Here is a 15,240-nt window from a genome sequence, read left to right as displayed (position 1 = left end):
AGGATAGAAGTTATCCGTGGAAAGAAGGAAAGAAGAGGAAGAAATAATTCGGAGGGGCAGGCACAGGGCTTCTGAGTACTCCTACTGTCTCCCTGGAAAGCAGCAGCATCTCTGGGTTGAAAAGTGGTGGAAAAATAGAAAGGAACTGGCAGTAGTCCGCACAGTCTTCATTCGGTGATAAAGCATGGTCAACAGGTTTCCACTACAAGATGAGGTCTCTGTATGCTCGCTTGTCTGTCAAGTCACTATTTAGGAGAACGAGTCACTCAGTGGTAAAGAATCCACCTGAGATGCAGGAGACGCAACACGAGCCGCATTTTCAATCCCTGGGTCAAGATCCCCTGCAGAAGGAAATGGCCACCTACTTCAGTATTCTTGCCTGGGAAATCCCACAAACAGAGGAGCCTGGCAGACTACAGGGTCGCAAAGAGTTGGATATGACTTAGTGATAAAACAGCAACAGTCACTTGTTGAAATGTAAAATGTATTAAGTGAAAAATATATGAAGAATTCACATGAAGCCCACTGATACTTATTTAAGACTTCAAGTCCCAAAAATGAACATTTGAAAAAAGCAAAGTTGAATGTCTATCAGTGTCACCACATTGATTCAACAACAACAGGAAATAATACAGGCACACCTTGGAGATACTGTGAGTTTGGTTCTAGACAACCACAATGAAGCAAATATTACAACAAAGCTAGTCACACAGATTTTTTTGGTGTCCCAGTGCCTATAAAAGTTATGTTGACACTATCCAGTGAATCATAATTATTTTGCTGGTCTTGCCTCAATGCTAATGACTGCTGACCATCAGGGTGGTGGTGGCTGAAGGTCAGGGTGGCTCTGGCAATTTTTAAGAATAAGACAACAATGATGTCTGCTGCACCGACTCTTCCTTTCATGAACAATTTGTCTGTAGCATACAATACTGTTTGATGGCACTTTACCCACAGAGTAGAACTTCTTTCAAAACTGGAATCAATCCTCTCAAACTCTACTGCTGCTTTATCTACTAAATTTATAATATTCTAAATCCTTTGTTTTCATATCAACAATCTTCATAGCATCTTCACCAGTAGTAGAGTCCATCTCAAGAAACCACTTTTCTTGCTCATCCAGAAGAAGCACCTCCTCATGAATTAAAGTTTTATCATGAGGTTACAGCAATTCAGTCGCATCCTCAGGTTCTATTTCTAATTCTAGTTCTCTTGCTGTTTCCACCACATCTTCTTACTTCTTCCACTGATGTCTTGAACCCTTTCAAGTCATCTATGACAGTTGGAATCAGCTTCTACTAAACTCCTGTTAATGTTGATATTTTGATCTCTTCCCATGAATCATGAATGTTCTTAACAGCATCTAGAATGATGAATCCTTTCTAGGAGGTTTTTAATTTCCTTTGCTCAGATCCATCAGAGGAATTGCTTTCTATCTAAGATACAGTATTATGAAGGTATTTCTTAAATAAGACTCAAAAGTCAAAATTATTCCTTGACCCATGTGCTTCAGAATGAATGCTGTGTTAGCAGGCATGAAAAAAAACAATCTCACTGTCCATTCCTATCAGATCTCTTGGGTGACCAAGTACATTGTCAATGAGAAGTAATACTTGGAAAGGAATATTTTGGGCTTCCCTTGTAGCTCAGCTGGTAAAGAATCCACCTGCAATGTGGGAGACCTGGGCTGTTTGCTTTCTTAATATTTGTGTGTTCACTGGAGGAGCACTTTTAATTTCCTTCAAGAGCCTTCCCTTTGCATTCACAACCTGGCTAACTGAAGGTGCCAAGAAGTCTGGCTTTTGCTGTGTCTCAGCTTTCTACATGCTCTCTTCACTAAGCTTAATCATCTCCAGCTCTGATCTAAGGTAAGAGGTATAAAACTTTTCCTTTCACTTAACACTTAGAGGCCATTGTAGGGTTATAAATTGGCCTAATTTCAATATTGCTATGTCTCAAGAAACAGTGAAGCCCAAGGAGAGGGAGAGAGATGGGGGAATCACCAATCAGTAGAGGAATCAGAACACGCAAAACATTTGTCAGTTAAGTTCATTGTCTTAAATGGGCATGGCTTGAGGTGCCCAGAACAATCACAACAGTAACATCAAATATCATTGATCACTGATCACAAGAAATAAAACAATGCATACACAACAGTGCATTACTATTTCTTCCTGGAGGTTCTGCAGGTACAATGCTCAGTATGAATGAAACTACGTAATGTCATACAGGCTCTGAAAAACACTATCAACAACCCTGATTTAATTTCTAATTGATACTTAAAGGACACCACATTCAACACATGCAGAATACACATTCTTATCACGTGCACATTGTACATTCCCTGAGATAGAACAGATGCACGACTATAAAACAATTATCAACACAAATTTTGATATGTTGTATCTTCTTTGTCATTCAGTTTAAAATATTTTCTAATATCTCTAGTGATTTTTTCCTTTGGCTCATTAATTATTCAGAAGTGTGTTAATTTCCAGATTGTCTGGGCTATGACTTCAAATGTTGCCTACAAGAACTTCACATTAGGACACAGTATTTTTGGTCAAAGAAATATTCTTCTTTCTATGTCTAAGGTTTATTTTTGCTTTTAATAATGATCATTTTACTGAACACCTACTAACTCTCAAGTGCTCAAGATACAAAATTTATATATGGTCCATGCCTCTGAAAAATCCTTAGTATAAAAGAAGTAGCAAATAATATAAACGATACTATAACTGCAAGAGCAAAGGCAGGCACGAAGAATAGTAGAAGAATCTGTGGCACATAAGAGGCGTCATGTGAGCTGAGACGCAAGTTAATCAAGGCAAGAAGAGCAAGTGCCAAGTTACAGGGTTATAAGAATGTGCCAAGAGAATGAAAGGCAGGTAGTGTGGTGTGACTAGAAGGATAAAAAGAGATGAGGTTGAAAAGGAAGACTGAATGCAGCAGACAAAGAATCTTAATGCTGTTCTAAGGAGTTCCGTTATGGCTATGAAACAGAAGATCTCATTGAAACGATAAGAAAACATCGGATAAACTTTTCTTTAGAGCCATCAAAGAGCAGTGGATGCAAAGAAGCAATGAAGTCTAAATGACTTCCTGAGAAGGATGAGTTCTTCAAAGGTGAGCAAAGAGCCTCTTTCTATCTTGAATCAACAGACAGGCAGAAAAGCAAGCCCGCCAGAGGTGAAAGACTTTGCTGATAGGACAAAAAGAAGCTGAACTTCCAGTGGCAGTGTAAACTGGTATGATGAAGTCAAATCTAGAAGAGGCTCAGGTGTAAAAATAAATCTCTTGGCGTAATAACTATGACCCAAGGGACTTCTGCTGAGTAGGCAGCAGAGGAAGCAGAGCTAGAAAGGAGAGAGATCTAAACTTGTGTGGTCCTTAGATTCCAGGGCCCTGCTGCAGCTGCAATCCAGAGGTGAAACAAATTAATTTAAGCTTCAACCCACTCCCTGCCAGCTGCTATTTTTAAAAAGCCAAAGAAATCAGCCTTTCATCCTCAGAACACAGGAAACTGCGGGTTGGGCTAAAGATCCAATCTCCATAATTTCATTTAAATCTAGAAGTAAACTGACTAAAATTGCTGCTCAGACCCAGCTCAGTCTAACTCACTGAAATTTGAATGATCAGCCAAATACCCCAGCTGCCTGAGAGAGGAAAAAATATGCCCTATCTGGGAAAAATAAAGGAAAAATATTATCTAGGTTACTTCTTTTATACAAAAGGTCCAGTATGAAACAAACCATAAAACATGCAAAGAAGTAAATAAGCATAATTTATAATTAAGAAAAAGAGCCAAAAGAAAGACCCATGTATAAGGACTTTAAAATAATTATAAAAATGTTAAAAGAATTCAGAGGAGAAGATGAACATAATGAGTGAAGAGATGGGAGGATTCCAGCAAAGAAACAGAAATTCTAGTTCTGAGAAATATATTATCTGAAATGAAGTCGTTGGATGGGATTAACAGCAGGTTGGACACAGAAGAAGGAAGGATCAATGAATTCAAACGTAAGTTAATTAAAAGCAAATCAAACCCGAAGCGAGAGATGGCAAAAAGAGGATCAGTGAATCTGGCACTTTTTAGTCAAACTGGCAAAAACTGAAGAGAAAAATCTTATAGCAGTCAAAAACAAAAAACAGGGCTTCCCTGGTGGCTCAGCAGTAAAGAATCTGCCAGCCAATGCAAGATATGCGGATTCAATCCCTGGGTTGGAAACATCCCCTGTAGAAGCAAACGGTGACCCACTCCAGTATTCTTGCCTGGGAAATCTACAGACAGAGGAGCCTGGCAGGCTACAGTCTATACCGTCAAAAAGAATTGGACACAACTTAGCAACTAAACAACAGCAAATTCTATCAAGTGAACTATGTGTCAAAGAAGTACAGAACTGCTGAACTTTAGCACTCAAAAACAAAGAACAAACAAAAGAGCTATTACATTCATAAGAATTTTAGTTGACTTCCCATAAAAACAATGACAACCAATAAAATAACATATTCTGAGTGCTGAAAGTAAAACAAGCAAACAAAACTAAAAAACCTGTCAATCTAGAACTTTACACCAAGCAAAATATTCTCATATAATGAAGAAGAAATAATGACATTTTCAACATGGTTGCATAAAAACAATGAAATGGCTACGCTTACATGAGACAAAGGAGATTTCCAGAGAGAAACATCAGAGATGATGAGACACACTCCATAGTAAGAGCTAATTACTTACAAATATATAAAAAGGTATGCTCCTAATGATACAGATTCAAAGCACAGGAAGCAAAATAGATAGAAATAAAAGAACAAATTCACATCTTTATCCAAAAACTGATAAAATTAGGCCCCCCCCCCCAAAAGCAATAAGAATTAGAAGATCTGAGCAACACCGAAACAACAGGACCTAATCAATATTTATAGAATTCTGCAACAATTGCAGAATATACATCCTCTCAAGTGACATGTGAGAACATATGCTGGCCACAAAGCAATTTTCAATATATTTCAAAGGACTGAAACCACACTAGCGTATTCTCTAATTGTAATGGAATTAACTTAGAAACCAACAATAAAAAGCGCATCAGAAAATTTCCAAAGATTAGGTTGAAAAGCACCATTCTAAGAAGTCTGGGCTTTATCCTATAGTACTAGTGGAGCTACTCAAGGTTTACACAAGGGAATAGTGTGTTCAGATACATTCAGATTTGAACTTTTAAAAAAGTAATTGTCACTGAATATTTTTTTAAATGTAGAAGAATGAATACACTCACATACACAAAGGAGAATAAAGCATAATTCATGTGAAAAATGAGGAGAAACTGAAATAAGTAAGGTAGCTAAATAAGAGCTGAGTCAAGATACTTTCAAATATATAATCAAGGGGGCCTGGTGATTAATTAATTACATATCATCTGCAAAGCTAGGTAATCCTAACTAACTTTGATCACTAGACAAACAAATGCTATGCATGGAGACAGGAAAAACATACAGAAGTTTTTGAAAACACAGGTGTGCATTACAGGCTCTCCTGTTAATGCAAGAACATTGATTCCAACAGCTGTAGCTTCTCTTTTTTTCAGTGTGTCCTTTTTTTAAAAAAAAAAAATTATTTTAATTAGAGGATAATTACTTTACAATATTGTGATGGTATTTGCCATACATCAATATGAACTGGCCGTAGGTATACACGTGTCCCTTCCATCCTGAAGCCCCCACCCTCTTCCCTCCCTACCCTATCCCTCCACGATGTCACGGAGCACCAGCTTTGGGTGCCCTTCCTGTCTGGTTCAGGAATATAAACCAACTCTCTCTCCCACCTAACTTAATATTCAAGTTCCTTCTTGTTTGCTCTGTCGGTTCTGTACACTGATATGTGCTTTTCTATTTGACTCTTTGTTCTTCCTTAGTACTATCTAATCTGGTTTTCAACTGGATATTCCATTCACACTTGGATTTGCTTTTCAGCTCACTGTTCAGGTTTAGTAACCAAGTCTGTTACCGCTCTGTTTGGGGCTTGACCCATGTGTCCTGAGGACTCTGCTTCCTGGCTCACAGACAGTGCAAATATAGATAAACACAGCCTAATCTCGCCCCTATTCTAGATTCTTGCTCAGTTTAGAGAACAATCTGTCGAGCTTCTATCAGGGAACAGGTATGGACAATAAATTCATTTTGGACATTGAGTTTGAAGTACTTGCGAACAACCAGGTGGAGCGATACAGAAAGCAGCTGAAAAAAATGAGTTTGGGGCTCAAGAAAGAGACCCTAGGAGATACAGATTTATGATAATCAGCAAATAGATTGTAATCAAAGTCACACGAGTGAATGAGCTTTTCAAGGAGACTATAAAACAAGTTCTTAATCTGATGGGCTTTAGAGACATCTATGAATCCATTAAAATTATAGAATAAAATTTTCTCTCTATATATGTTATCTTATTTCTCAGACAGGGACCCATAGTTTTATCAGATCTCAAAAGTCTATAAATCTAAAAAGATTAAAAACCCAAGGGGAGGGAGATTGCTAGAATGTAACATGGGGAGGGAGATTGCTAGAATGTAACATGGGGAGGGAGATTGCTGGAATGTAACCTAGAGGGCGCTATTTACTGAAATGTGCTACAATTTGGGGATTAGAGACCTCAGTGATGGGAAAGGACATGGAATATTAGTTAGCATTTCATTTCCAGTTTACCATCTGAGTCAGAATAGCCATGAAGCACATGATTTTCTATTTAAAATTGAGCAACATGTCTCCAAAATACACTGACTCAGACACCAATACTTCTAGACTATCCAAAGTTGTATGAAAAACACAATTTTTAGGCCTAGAACTTTGGATTCTATATTCCCAGTCAAAATGTGAATTTTTCCCCTACTCCCAACCCATAAATAAAGGGCACAATCTCCCCAGCCATCTTCTTTCTCTGGAGTCAATCTCATGTCACAGCTGACAAGCGAAGATCAATTTTTAAGCATTACTTTATGAAACTTCACAATCATCAATGCTGGATATATTAGCATCTGAGCTTTTACAGAAAAAAGCCTTGAAAATATATAGCTTTGAAAAACCACAAAACAAGGATGTCGGCTGTATGTTTTATCACAAAAAGCTCAAAAATGCAACTATGTTTCACACTTTATCTTTTTTCTCCCAAAATTACTTGTTACTTTAGAGATAGACAGGGTTAGGGAGGGAGGCTTTTTCCAGCCTATACTTTGAAACTCTTCAAAAGCCACAAATGTGTATGAAACAAACTCTCTAGTCACAAGGATTCAAACCACAGCATTCTTCCCTACTTAACCACTCAAGCAAGCCAAGAACAGTCTAACCAGCCAACTCACATGTAGGAAAACTATAATGTCTACTGCTTAGGAAACCTCTAAATATAATTTATACATGTACCTTGGTTTATAAAAACCATTTTAGTATGTACAAAAGCAAAAGCTACGAATTACCAATCACCAAGAAATTAAAAACGACTATGATAATGGATGCTGGACTGTGTACTGTCTTTAGCAGAACATAACTGACAAAACTTTAACACACATAAAGCTTTTTTTAAACTTAGGAAATAGTTTCATAAAAGAATATATAGATGCAGGTAATAACTGGAAATGTTCGATTATATTAATCAATGAAACCTATTGAAATTAGCAAAAATCTAAAAGAAAATCACCTTTATTATGCTGCTAGTTCAAAAGACTAAAAAATCTTTATCAACATATATCATGCACCTCAAAATTTTAGATACTCTGACATAGTTTAATTCCACTCTCATTATTCTAAGCTTTAAAAAAAGAACCCACTAAAATGCAGTATGTGCAAAGATGTTCACTGCAGCACTGCTTGCCAAAGAGTAAACTGTAAACAACAAAAGAAAAACAGTGAAATGAATATACAACACATACTAGGGAAACCTCATTCATTCATTCACTTTTCATTCATTCATTCACTTTTCATTCATTCATTCACTTACTGCTGTGTTTCAATTTAAAGTGGTTCATATAATGATTTATTTATACAACCATGAAAATTATGTTAAAAAACATGTGCACAATGAGAAAATGCTCATGAATATTAAGCGGAAAGGGTGGGATACAAGATTTTGTGTGTGCAAAAGTAAGATTAAAAGTTATGTAATCTTACCTTTGTTTAACATGTACAGAAGAAAGGGAAATTCATCAAAACACTAACAATGGTATTTGTCTGGGTGGTAACATTATAGGTGAATTTTTTCCTATCTTTTTAATTTTATAAATTTTATAAACTGAGCTTATAATTTTATAATAATGCTTACATATAGGAAAACTATTAAAAGGATAAAGATAATTTTAAAACCAAAAAGAATCTGCCTCCTTATATGATGGTTTATAAGAAAACAGCTCATTCCAAATAGCCACTAATGACTTGAAAAGAGAAAAGTAATATCTAAGAGTAAAAAATCCACATGGAAATCCATTATGTGAAAAAGTAAATACAGAAAAATGTTAATTGTAGCTAGTGGATATAATTGTTTCAGTTTTTTGTATGTTTGAAATTTTTCATAATAAAATGTTAGGGGGAAAATAGTCAACCACTCACTATCCACTAGCCTCATGAAATATATGTTAGTCAGTTAAAAGTATCAAAAGGAGGACAGAATAAAGAGGTGATATAAGACTATGGGGAGGGGAGAACACTACATAAAAAGAGAATACCAGAAAAAGGCAAGAAATTTTGATCTTGAAAATCAAATAGCCTATCAGTGACTTATGCTAACATGGTTGTCTTATTTAAACTGAAGTTTCAAAAAAGACTAAATCTAGAGATTGAAAGTAGAATTGTGGTTGCCAGGGGCTGGAGGAAGCGGGAATGTGTAATGAGTTTGTAGTTTCAAATTGAAAAGATGAAAGAAGTCTTTGAGATGGATGATGCTGACAGCAGTACAACAATGCAAATGTACTGAACTGTATACTTATAAGTTGTTAAAACAGTAAATTCTGTGATTTGAATTTTACCACAATAAAAAAAGAATACATTAAGATCTGATTTGAAACAGATTATAGAGGTAAGGTATATATTCAGATTTTTTGAGTTTTGAGCTTTTCTCCAATAAGATTATAGAGATATGAACATAACTTATTAAAAGATATAGTTGTAGTCACACTTTACTAGCAACTTTCTCTCGATCAGAGGGTAGTTTATTGTACCTATTTATAATAATTCTTCTCATATGTCAATGCTTAGTTTTCAAATACCAAGAAAGCATGCCTCATCTAACCAAAGTAAAGCAGCCATTAAATTCAGAGAAAAAAGAAACTAGAAGTGAGGTCACTAACAATTCTGGTGTTTAGACTAGTTTATGATAATCAGCTAATAGAATAAATCTCTCCAACAGTAAGCACTATTCTTAGAAAATGGGAAAAAAGAGATTGAAGAATTGTCCCCACAGTCCCTGGAAAGAGCCATAGTTATCCTTAAAATGCAGTGGAAGATTTCTGACGATGAAGCATTTTACAAATAGGATTTTTCTAATTTAAAACAATTTTCTGATCATAAAAAAAGCAAGAAATAAAATGAAAAACTTTCCTGGACCCAGATTCCATACCCAGTTTTCTCAATTCACTTTGAAGTTCCCACTTACCCTTCTGGTGTTTTCAAGGATTTTGGGATCAGGTTTTCCATAGTTAGGTGGATTGGCATACGGGTCATATCCAAGTTTGGCAAGCATGGGTGCAATCACTGCCATGTCTTGTAAAACATCCGGAGGTATCTTCCCAACCCATTTTGATAGAGCACCCACATTGACTGGCTTGATGACTTGGTCTGTAGATCTCTCCACTCTGAAAACAGTATAATGTGAATAAATATGTATTTAGAATACCAAAAACTGTACTGGAAATTATTTTTGATGACTTTAAAAATTACAAGTCTCTGGATTATAAAGCTATTGAAAAAGAGCACATTTTTCAGGCTTAACATTATTTACTAGACTTTTTAAAAATATTCTCAATTTGGCAGCAATTATTGGCAGTCTCAGATTTCTAGAAATAGGAAAAAGGGTCAGCTGAAAACATCTGCACAAAATGTATTACTGACACTTTGATTACAACACTCAGAAAAAAATAACAAGATGCTCAGAAAAACAGCTTATCAACTTACTTGAAATACATCAAAAAAACACAGGTAAATAAGATGGCTTGATGAAAGATGAGCAAAGGGACAGAAAGATGTACACATCATGTGAAAAAGTAAATACAGCAAAATGTTAATTGTAGCTAGTGGATATAATTCTTCCAGTTTTTTGTAGGTTTGAAATTTTTCAAAATAAAATGTTAGGGGGAAAATAGTCAACCATTATCCACTAACAATGCAAAAGATTCCTATGTCTTATTTTTCTGTTGATTTCCTAAAGAACTCTATTTTTTAAGGAAGAAAAGTGTTCTTATGACTTTTGCTATTACAAAATAAATGCGTTCTAACTCGACCTAGATATTTACTTTAAGCCTATAGTGATACTATGTTTGAGCAAAAACTCATAATATCAGTGCAAAATATAATATAAAAAGACATCTGTATTTAAATTGGATCTGAACTACCAGATTTTGGCCTAATGACTATCAAACAAAAGTGACAAAAAAATGCCTAAAAGAATTTTATATTAATATCATAATACATAAAAAGTCATTCGAACACAGTATTCTAATTAAAGGTTAAAAAAAACCTTTTCCTTTTTCAATCTCTCACTGAAGATAAACATTATCTAATAAAGAATCCCTCAAAGGGGCCACACTCCTTCAAAATTACACAAGAGAAAATAAAATGACTCTTCCCTGGGATTCTGTGAGGCCACTAGACCCGTTTCCTCCCTGTCTTGATGGCCACCATTTTTCTATCTCAAGAATTTCTCCAGGGCTTCACTGCTCTCTTCACTCTATGCATTTCCCTGTATGGCTTCATCTCTATGATATTTTCTTGATATTTTTTTACCTGAGTGAAGAACATCCTAGTATGTCTAGGACAGGTCCAATTTATATCAATTGCCCCCAGCTTAATGATGAACAGCACATCACACTCACACCCGTAAATGTCCAAGTGTGTATGATATATTATATGGTCACCCTACCCATATACCCTGCACACACCCAAAAACTAAGGTGGTCCAAAACTGAACCCCTCATCTTCTGTTCAAAATCTACTCCTCTTCATGTATATCTTATCTTGATAAATGGCACCACCACCTGTCTACAAAGCAAACCCAGAGATCTCAGATGGGACAGGGAGAAAGCAAGATCACTCCCAAATTATTCAAGTGCTGGAGGCTCTATCTTTGAGTAGGAAAAGCTCTCCTGCTAGTCTTACTGCCACTAACCTTAGTTCATGTCACCATCATTTCTCACCCAGATTACTACAAAAGCCTCCTAATTTCCCTGCATTTAAGTAGCTGGCTTCCTTTTCCAACTATCTTATCCTTGCACCAGACTATAAGGCGGGGCAATGTTTTATTAAAAAGGGCTTCCTGGGTGGCTCAGTGGTAAAGAATCCGCCTGCCAGAGAAGAGAAGCAGGAGACGTAGGTTGGATCCCTGGGTAGGGAAGGGCCCCTGAAGAAGGAATTAGCAACCCACTCCAACCCACTCTGGATAATCCCATGGACAGAGAAGCCTGGTGGGCTACAGTCCACTGGGTCACAGAGCTGGACACAACTGAGCGACAATGAACACATATGCATGCAATGGTGTAAATACTCCCACTATTGCTAATTTCAAGCTACCAACATAATGTCATCAACCACAGAGCTGAGAAGAAACGCACAAACAAGGTTTCTCTATGCTGGGAAAGAATTGAAGGCAGGAGAAGGGGACAACAGAGGACGAGATGGTTGGATAGCATCACTGACTCAATGGACATGAGTTTGAGCAAGCTCCAGGACAGAGAAGCCTGGCATGCTGCAGTCCATGGGGTCGCAAAGAGGCAGACATGACTCAGCAACTGAACAACAAACAGCTGAGGCAATCCAGTTCCAAGAGACCACTGGGTATATAGGGCCACAGTCTCTTATGCAAAATTCTGAAATCCAAAAAGTTTCCAAAACTAAACATTTTCCTGTAACTCATATGGTAGCAAGATATAACCTGAACTGATAAGAATCTATTTATAGTCTTTATTTTTCTTGGTGTAAACAATCAGTCTTTGATGCAGAAACATGTACTTGATTACAGAGTGTTGACCCAGAATGCACAGAGGATGTTATGTGTTACGTACATCATATGATACGACCTTTCTAGAATCCAAAAATTTCTGAATTCTAAAACACATCTGTGTTAACCAATGAAGTCGTACATAGATAGGGTCTTGTATGTTGTGACTGGGAAGTTGGTTTTATCTTGAAAATGATGGGGAATGATAGAAGGGTTTTTATTACCGAACTGACAAGACAAGATTTTATTACAGAACTGACACGACCAGATCATCCTTATCTGCATTCAATATTGATAACGATGGGAAGAGTAGATTGAAGGAAGAGGTAACTGCAGTCAGAAAACCCAGTGAAGACGTTCAACCATATACTGAAAGAACTGAGAAATAATTAAAGCTTCAACTACTATAAATGACATAGAGATGGATAGAAAAAAATCTGCACCGATTTTTTAAACTGATAAGACAGTGGCTAATTAGATATGGGGAAGAGAGAAAGGAGTCCAGATGAATTCATATTTGACTTGAAGGACTGAATGTACAATGTTATCACTCATTAATAGAATGATCAATAGACAACATAGAGGGAAAGCTTAAGTATTATTGCTTAGTTTCATTTCAGATGCAGGGAACAAAGGAGAAGAGATAAATTTTTTACTTGTCAGGTTTCCAAAAGTCTAAAGGAAAACTAGAGCTGACTAAGAGACTGAAATGTAGTATGTAGTATGTAAACAGCTATTATTATTTTTGCATCCAGATTGTAGCACTGATTCAGAAGACAAGTGAAAGTCATTATTTATTATGACTGCATAAATGATTTACAGATAAAGTTTAACCATCTCCTGTCTGACAGACAGAATTCTAAAATGAAAAGGCTTTTTGTTATGTAACCACTGAGTCACAGGCTCCATTAGTAATGAATGCAGTTGCTATGGACTTCTTAAGGGGAAGAACTTGGGAAGGCCTCCTGCACAGTGATAAGGTGTTTCTCTTTAAAGGAGCAGTAATGGCATTTTATGTTGTTGAGCATAAAATCCAAATCAAATATTTTTTGAGCCCAGTACGTGTCAAGTGTTAGATATTAAGGATGCAAATATGACATGACTAGGTCATGGCCCTTCTCTCAAGAAGCTCAGAGTCCCTTAAGAGAGATAAACATATACATGATTAATATGCAGCATGATAAGTGTGATGTCAGAGGTTAGAAATCATATTATGGGAATGTAGATAACAGAACTAGGCCATTCTTCTCCTGGAGTGGGACACGGGTCAGCATAAATTACCAATAGCTAGGGCAAATGTCAGCAATCTATGGGTCACAGCCCAAATCCAATCCTACTGCCTATTTTTATCTGTTCTTCAAGCTAAGAAGGGCTTTATATTTTAAATGCTTTTTTAAAAAATCAAAAGAATATTTTATAACATGTGAAAATCATATGGAATTCAAATTTCTAAAGTTTTACTAGAATATAGCCACACTCATTTGTTTACATACTGTCCACGGCTGCTTCTGTGCCACAACGGCAGAGTTGAGTAGTTGAGGTAAAGACCCTGTGGTTGGACTTCCCTGCGGCGGTCTAGTGGTTCAGAATCTGCCTGCCAATACAGGGGACATGGGTTTGATCCCTGGTCCAAGATGATTCTACATGCTGCGAGACAACTGCTGCTACTAATAGTTGTGCCGTGTACCACAAGTACAGAGTCAGTGCTCTAGAGCCCAGGAGTCACAATCACTGCACCTGCGCTCTGCAACAAGAGAAGCACCGAAAGGAAAAGCTCGCACACCACAACTACAGAGTAGCTTGTCTCATCTCAACTAGAGAAAGCCTGTGTGTGGTAATGAGGACCCAGCACAGCCAAACATTTTTAAAAAAAGAAAAAAAAGGCCATACAATTCCCCAGACTTAAAATATTTATTATCTAGCCCTTCGCAGAAAAAATTCATCAACCCCAATCTAAAACTGTATCTTAAGGGCATGGAGGGTCTGTGGTGGGTAGTGATCTTAGGTGATAGCCTTTCTCAAGAAGGACCATATCAACTTTCACACACTTGAGAGCCTGGTACATTAGAAGGCGACACATAAGGAGAGCTCAGGGTGTATTTGGAGCAGCTTTTGGGTGGAGAGGGAGAGAGAGGAGGAAAGAAACATACTGCTTACTTTCTACTTATCAGATTCAAGGAAGACATTTGTTGTGTGATGAGTAGGATAGGGGAAAATAAAATAGAAAATAAATTGAAAAACAAGAGAAAGTGTGATCCCAATCCTCCAGGAGGTCACTGCTGGTTGGGGAGCCACACAAACTTTCCACTCTTAAACTCAGAGAATTGCTTTGTAGTTCCAAATCATCCCTTTTGGCTCATTTTTTTTCTTCCCATGGTTTTTAGGTATTTAGTCTGCCTTTTTTTCTAAGAGGCACCAAGATGTAATGGTAAGAATGCGGACCTGGAAGTTGGGCCTGTGTGCTCTAGCTTTGTGATCTATGAAAACTCTGATTCTCAGAGACTGGAGATAATGGCCACTAGCAGGTAGAGACGCAGTTTGTAACACACTGCTCACCAGCACAGACTGGCGAACTATGACCCAAATCTGGCCTGCTTCTTGTTTTACGAACAAAAGTGTTATTGGGACAAAGCCACATCCACTTGCTTCTATACTATCTATGGCTGCTTTTGTGCTGACATCAAAGCTGAACAGTTATGAGAGAAATTATATGGCCTATAAAGTAAAAAATGTCTGGTCCTTTACAGAAGTTTGTCATTCTCTGTTCAAAAGGATACAGTTAGGACTTCCTTGGTGGTCCAGTGATTAAGAATCTGCCTGCCAGCGTCGGGGACTGGGGTTCAATCCCAGGTTTGGGAAAATTCCAACTAAGCCCGTTGTCTAGACTCTGTGCTCTGTAACAAGAGAAACCACAGCAAGGAGAAGCCCACACACCGCAACCAGAGAGTAGCCCCTGCTTGCTGCAACTAGAGAAAGCCTGCGTACAGCAATGACAGACCCAGAGCAGCCAAGCACAAATAAATAAAAACATAAATAAATATTTGTAAAAAGAAAAC

The 15,240-nt window shown here is 37.2% G+C and overlaps 1 protein-coding gene across 2 annotated transcripts in view; it reads right to left on the bottom strand.

Moving 5' to 3' along the window:
- TPST1 (tyrosylprotein sulfotransferase 1) overlaps positions 1 to 15,240 on the bottom strand; it is a 98,964-nt gene that overhangs the window by 15,802 nt on the left and 67,922 nt on the right. For both annotated transcript variants that reach the window (XM_069570957.1, XM_069570956.1), the window contains exon 3: positions 9,629 to 9,827. In XM_069570957.1, coding sequence (XP_069427058.1) covers positions 9,629 to 9,827 — 199 coding nt within the window. The remainder of the gene's footprint in view (positions 1 to 9,628; positions 9,828 to 15,240) is intronic.

Source organism: Ovis canadensis, chromosome 24, assembly GCF_042477335.2.
Source record: "Ovis canadensis isolate MfBH-ARS-UI-01 breed Bighorn chromosome 24, ARS-UI_OviCan_v2, whole genome shotgun sequence".
Classification (NCBI taxonomy): Eukaryota; Metazoa; Chordata; class Mammalia; order Artiodactyla; family Bovidae; genus Ovis; species Ovis canadensis.
Note: the sequence above shows the minus strand (reverse complement) of the source record. Positions and strands in the feature narration are given on the sequence as shown.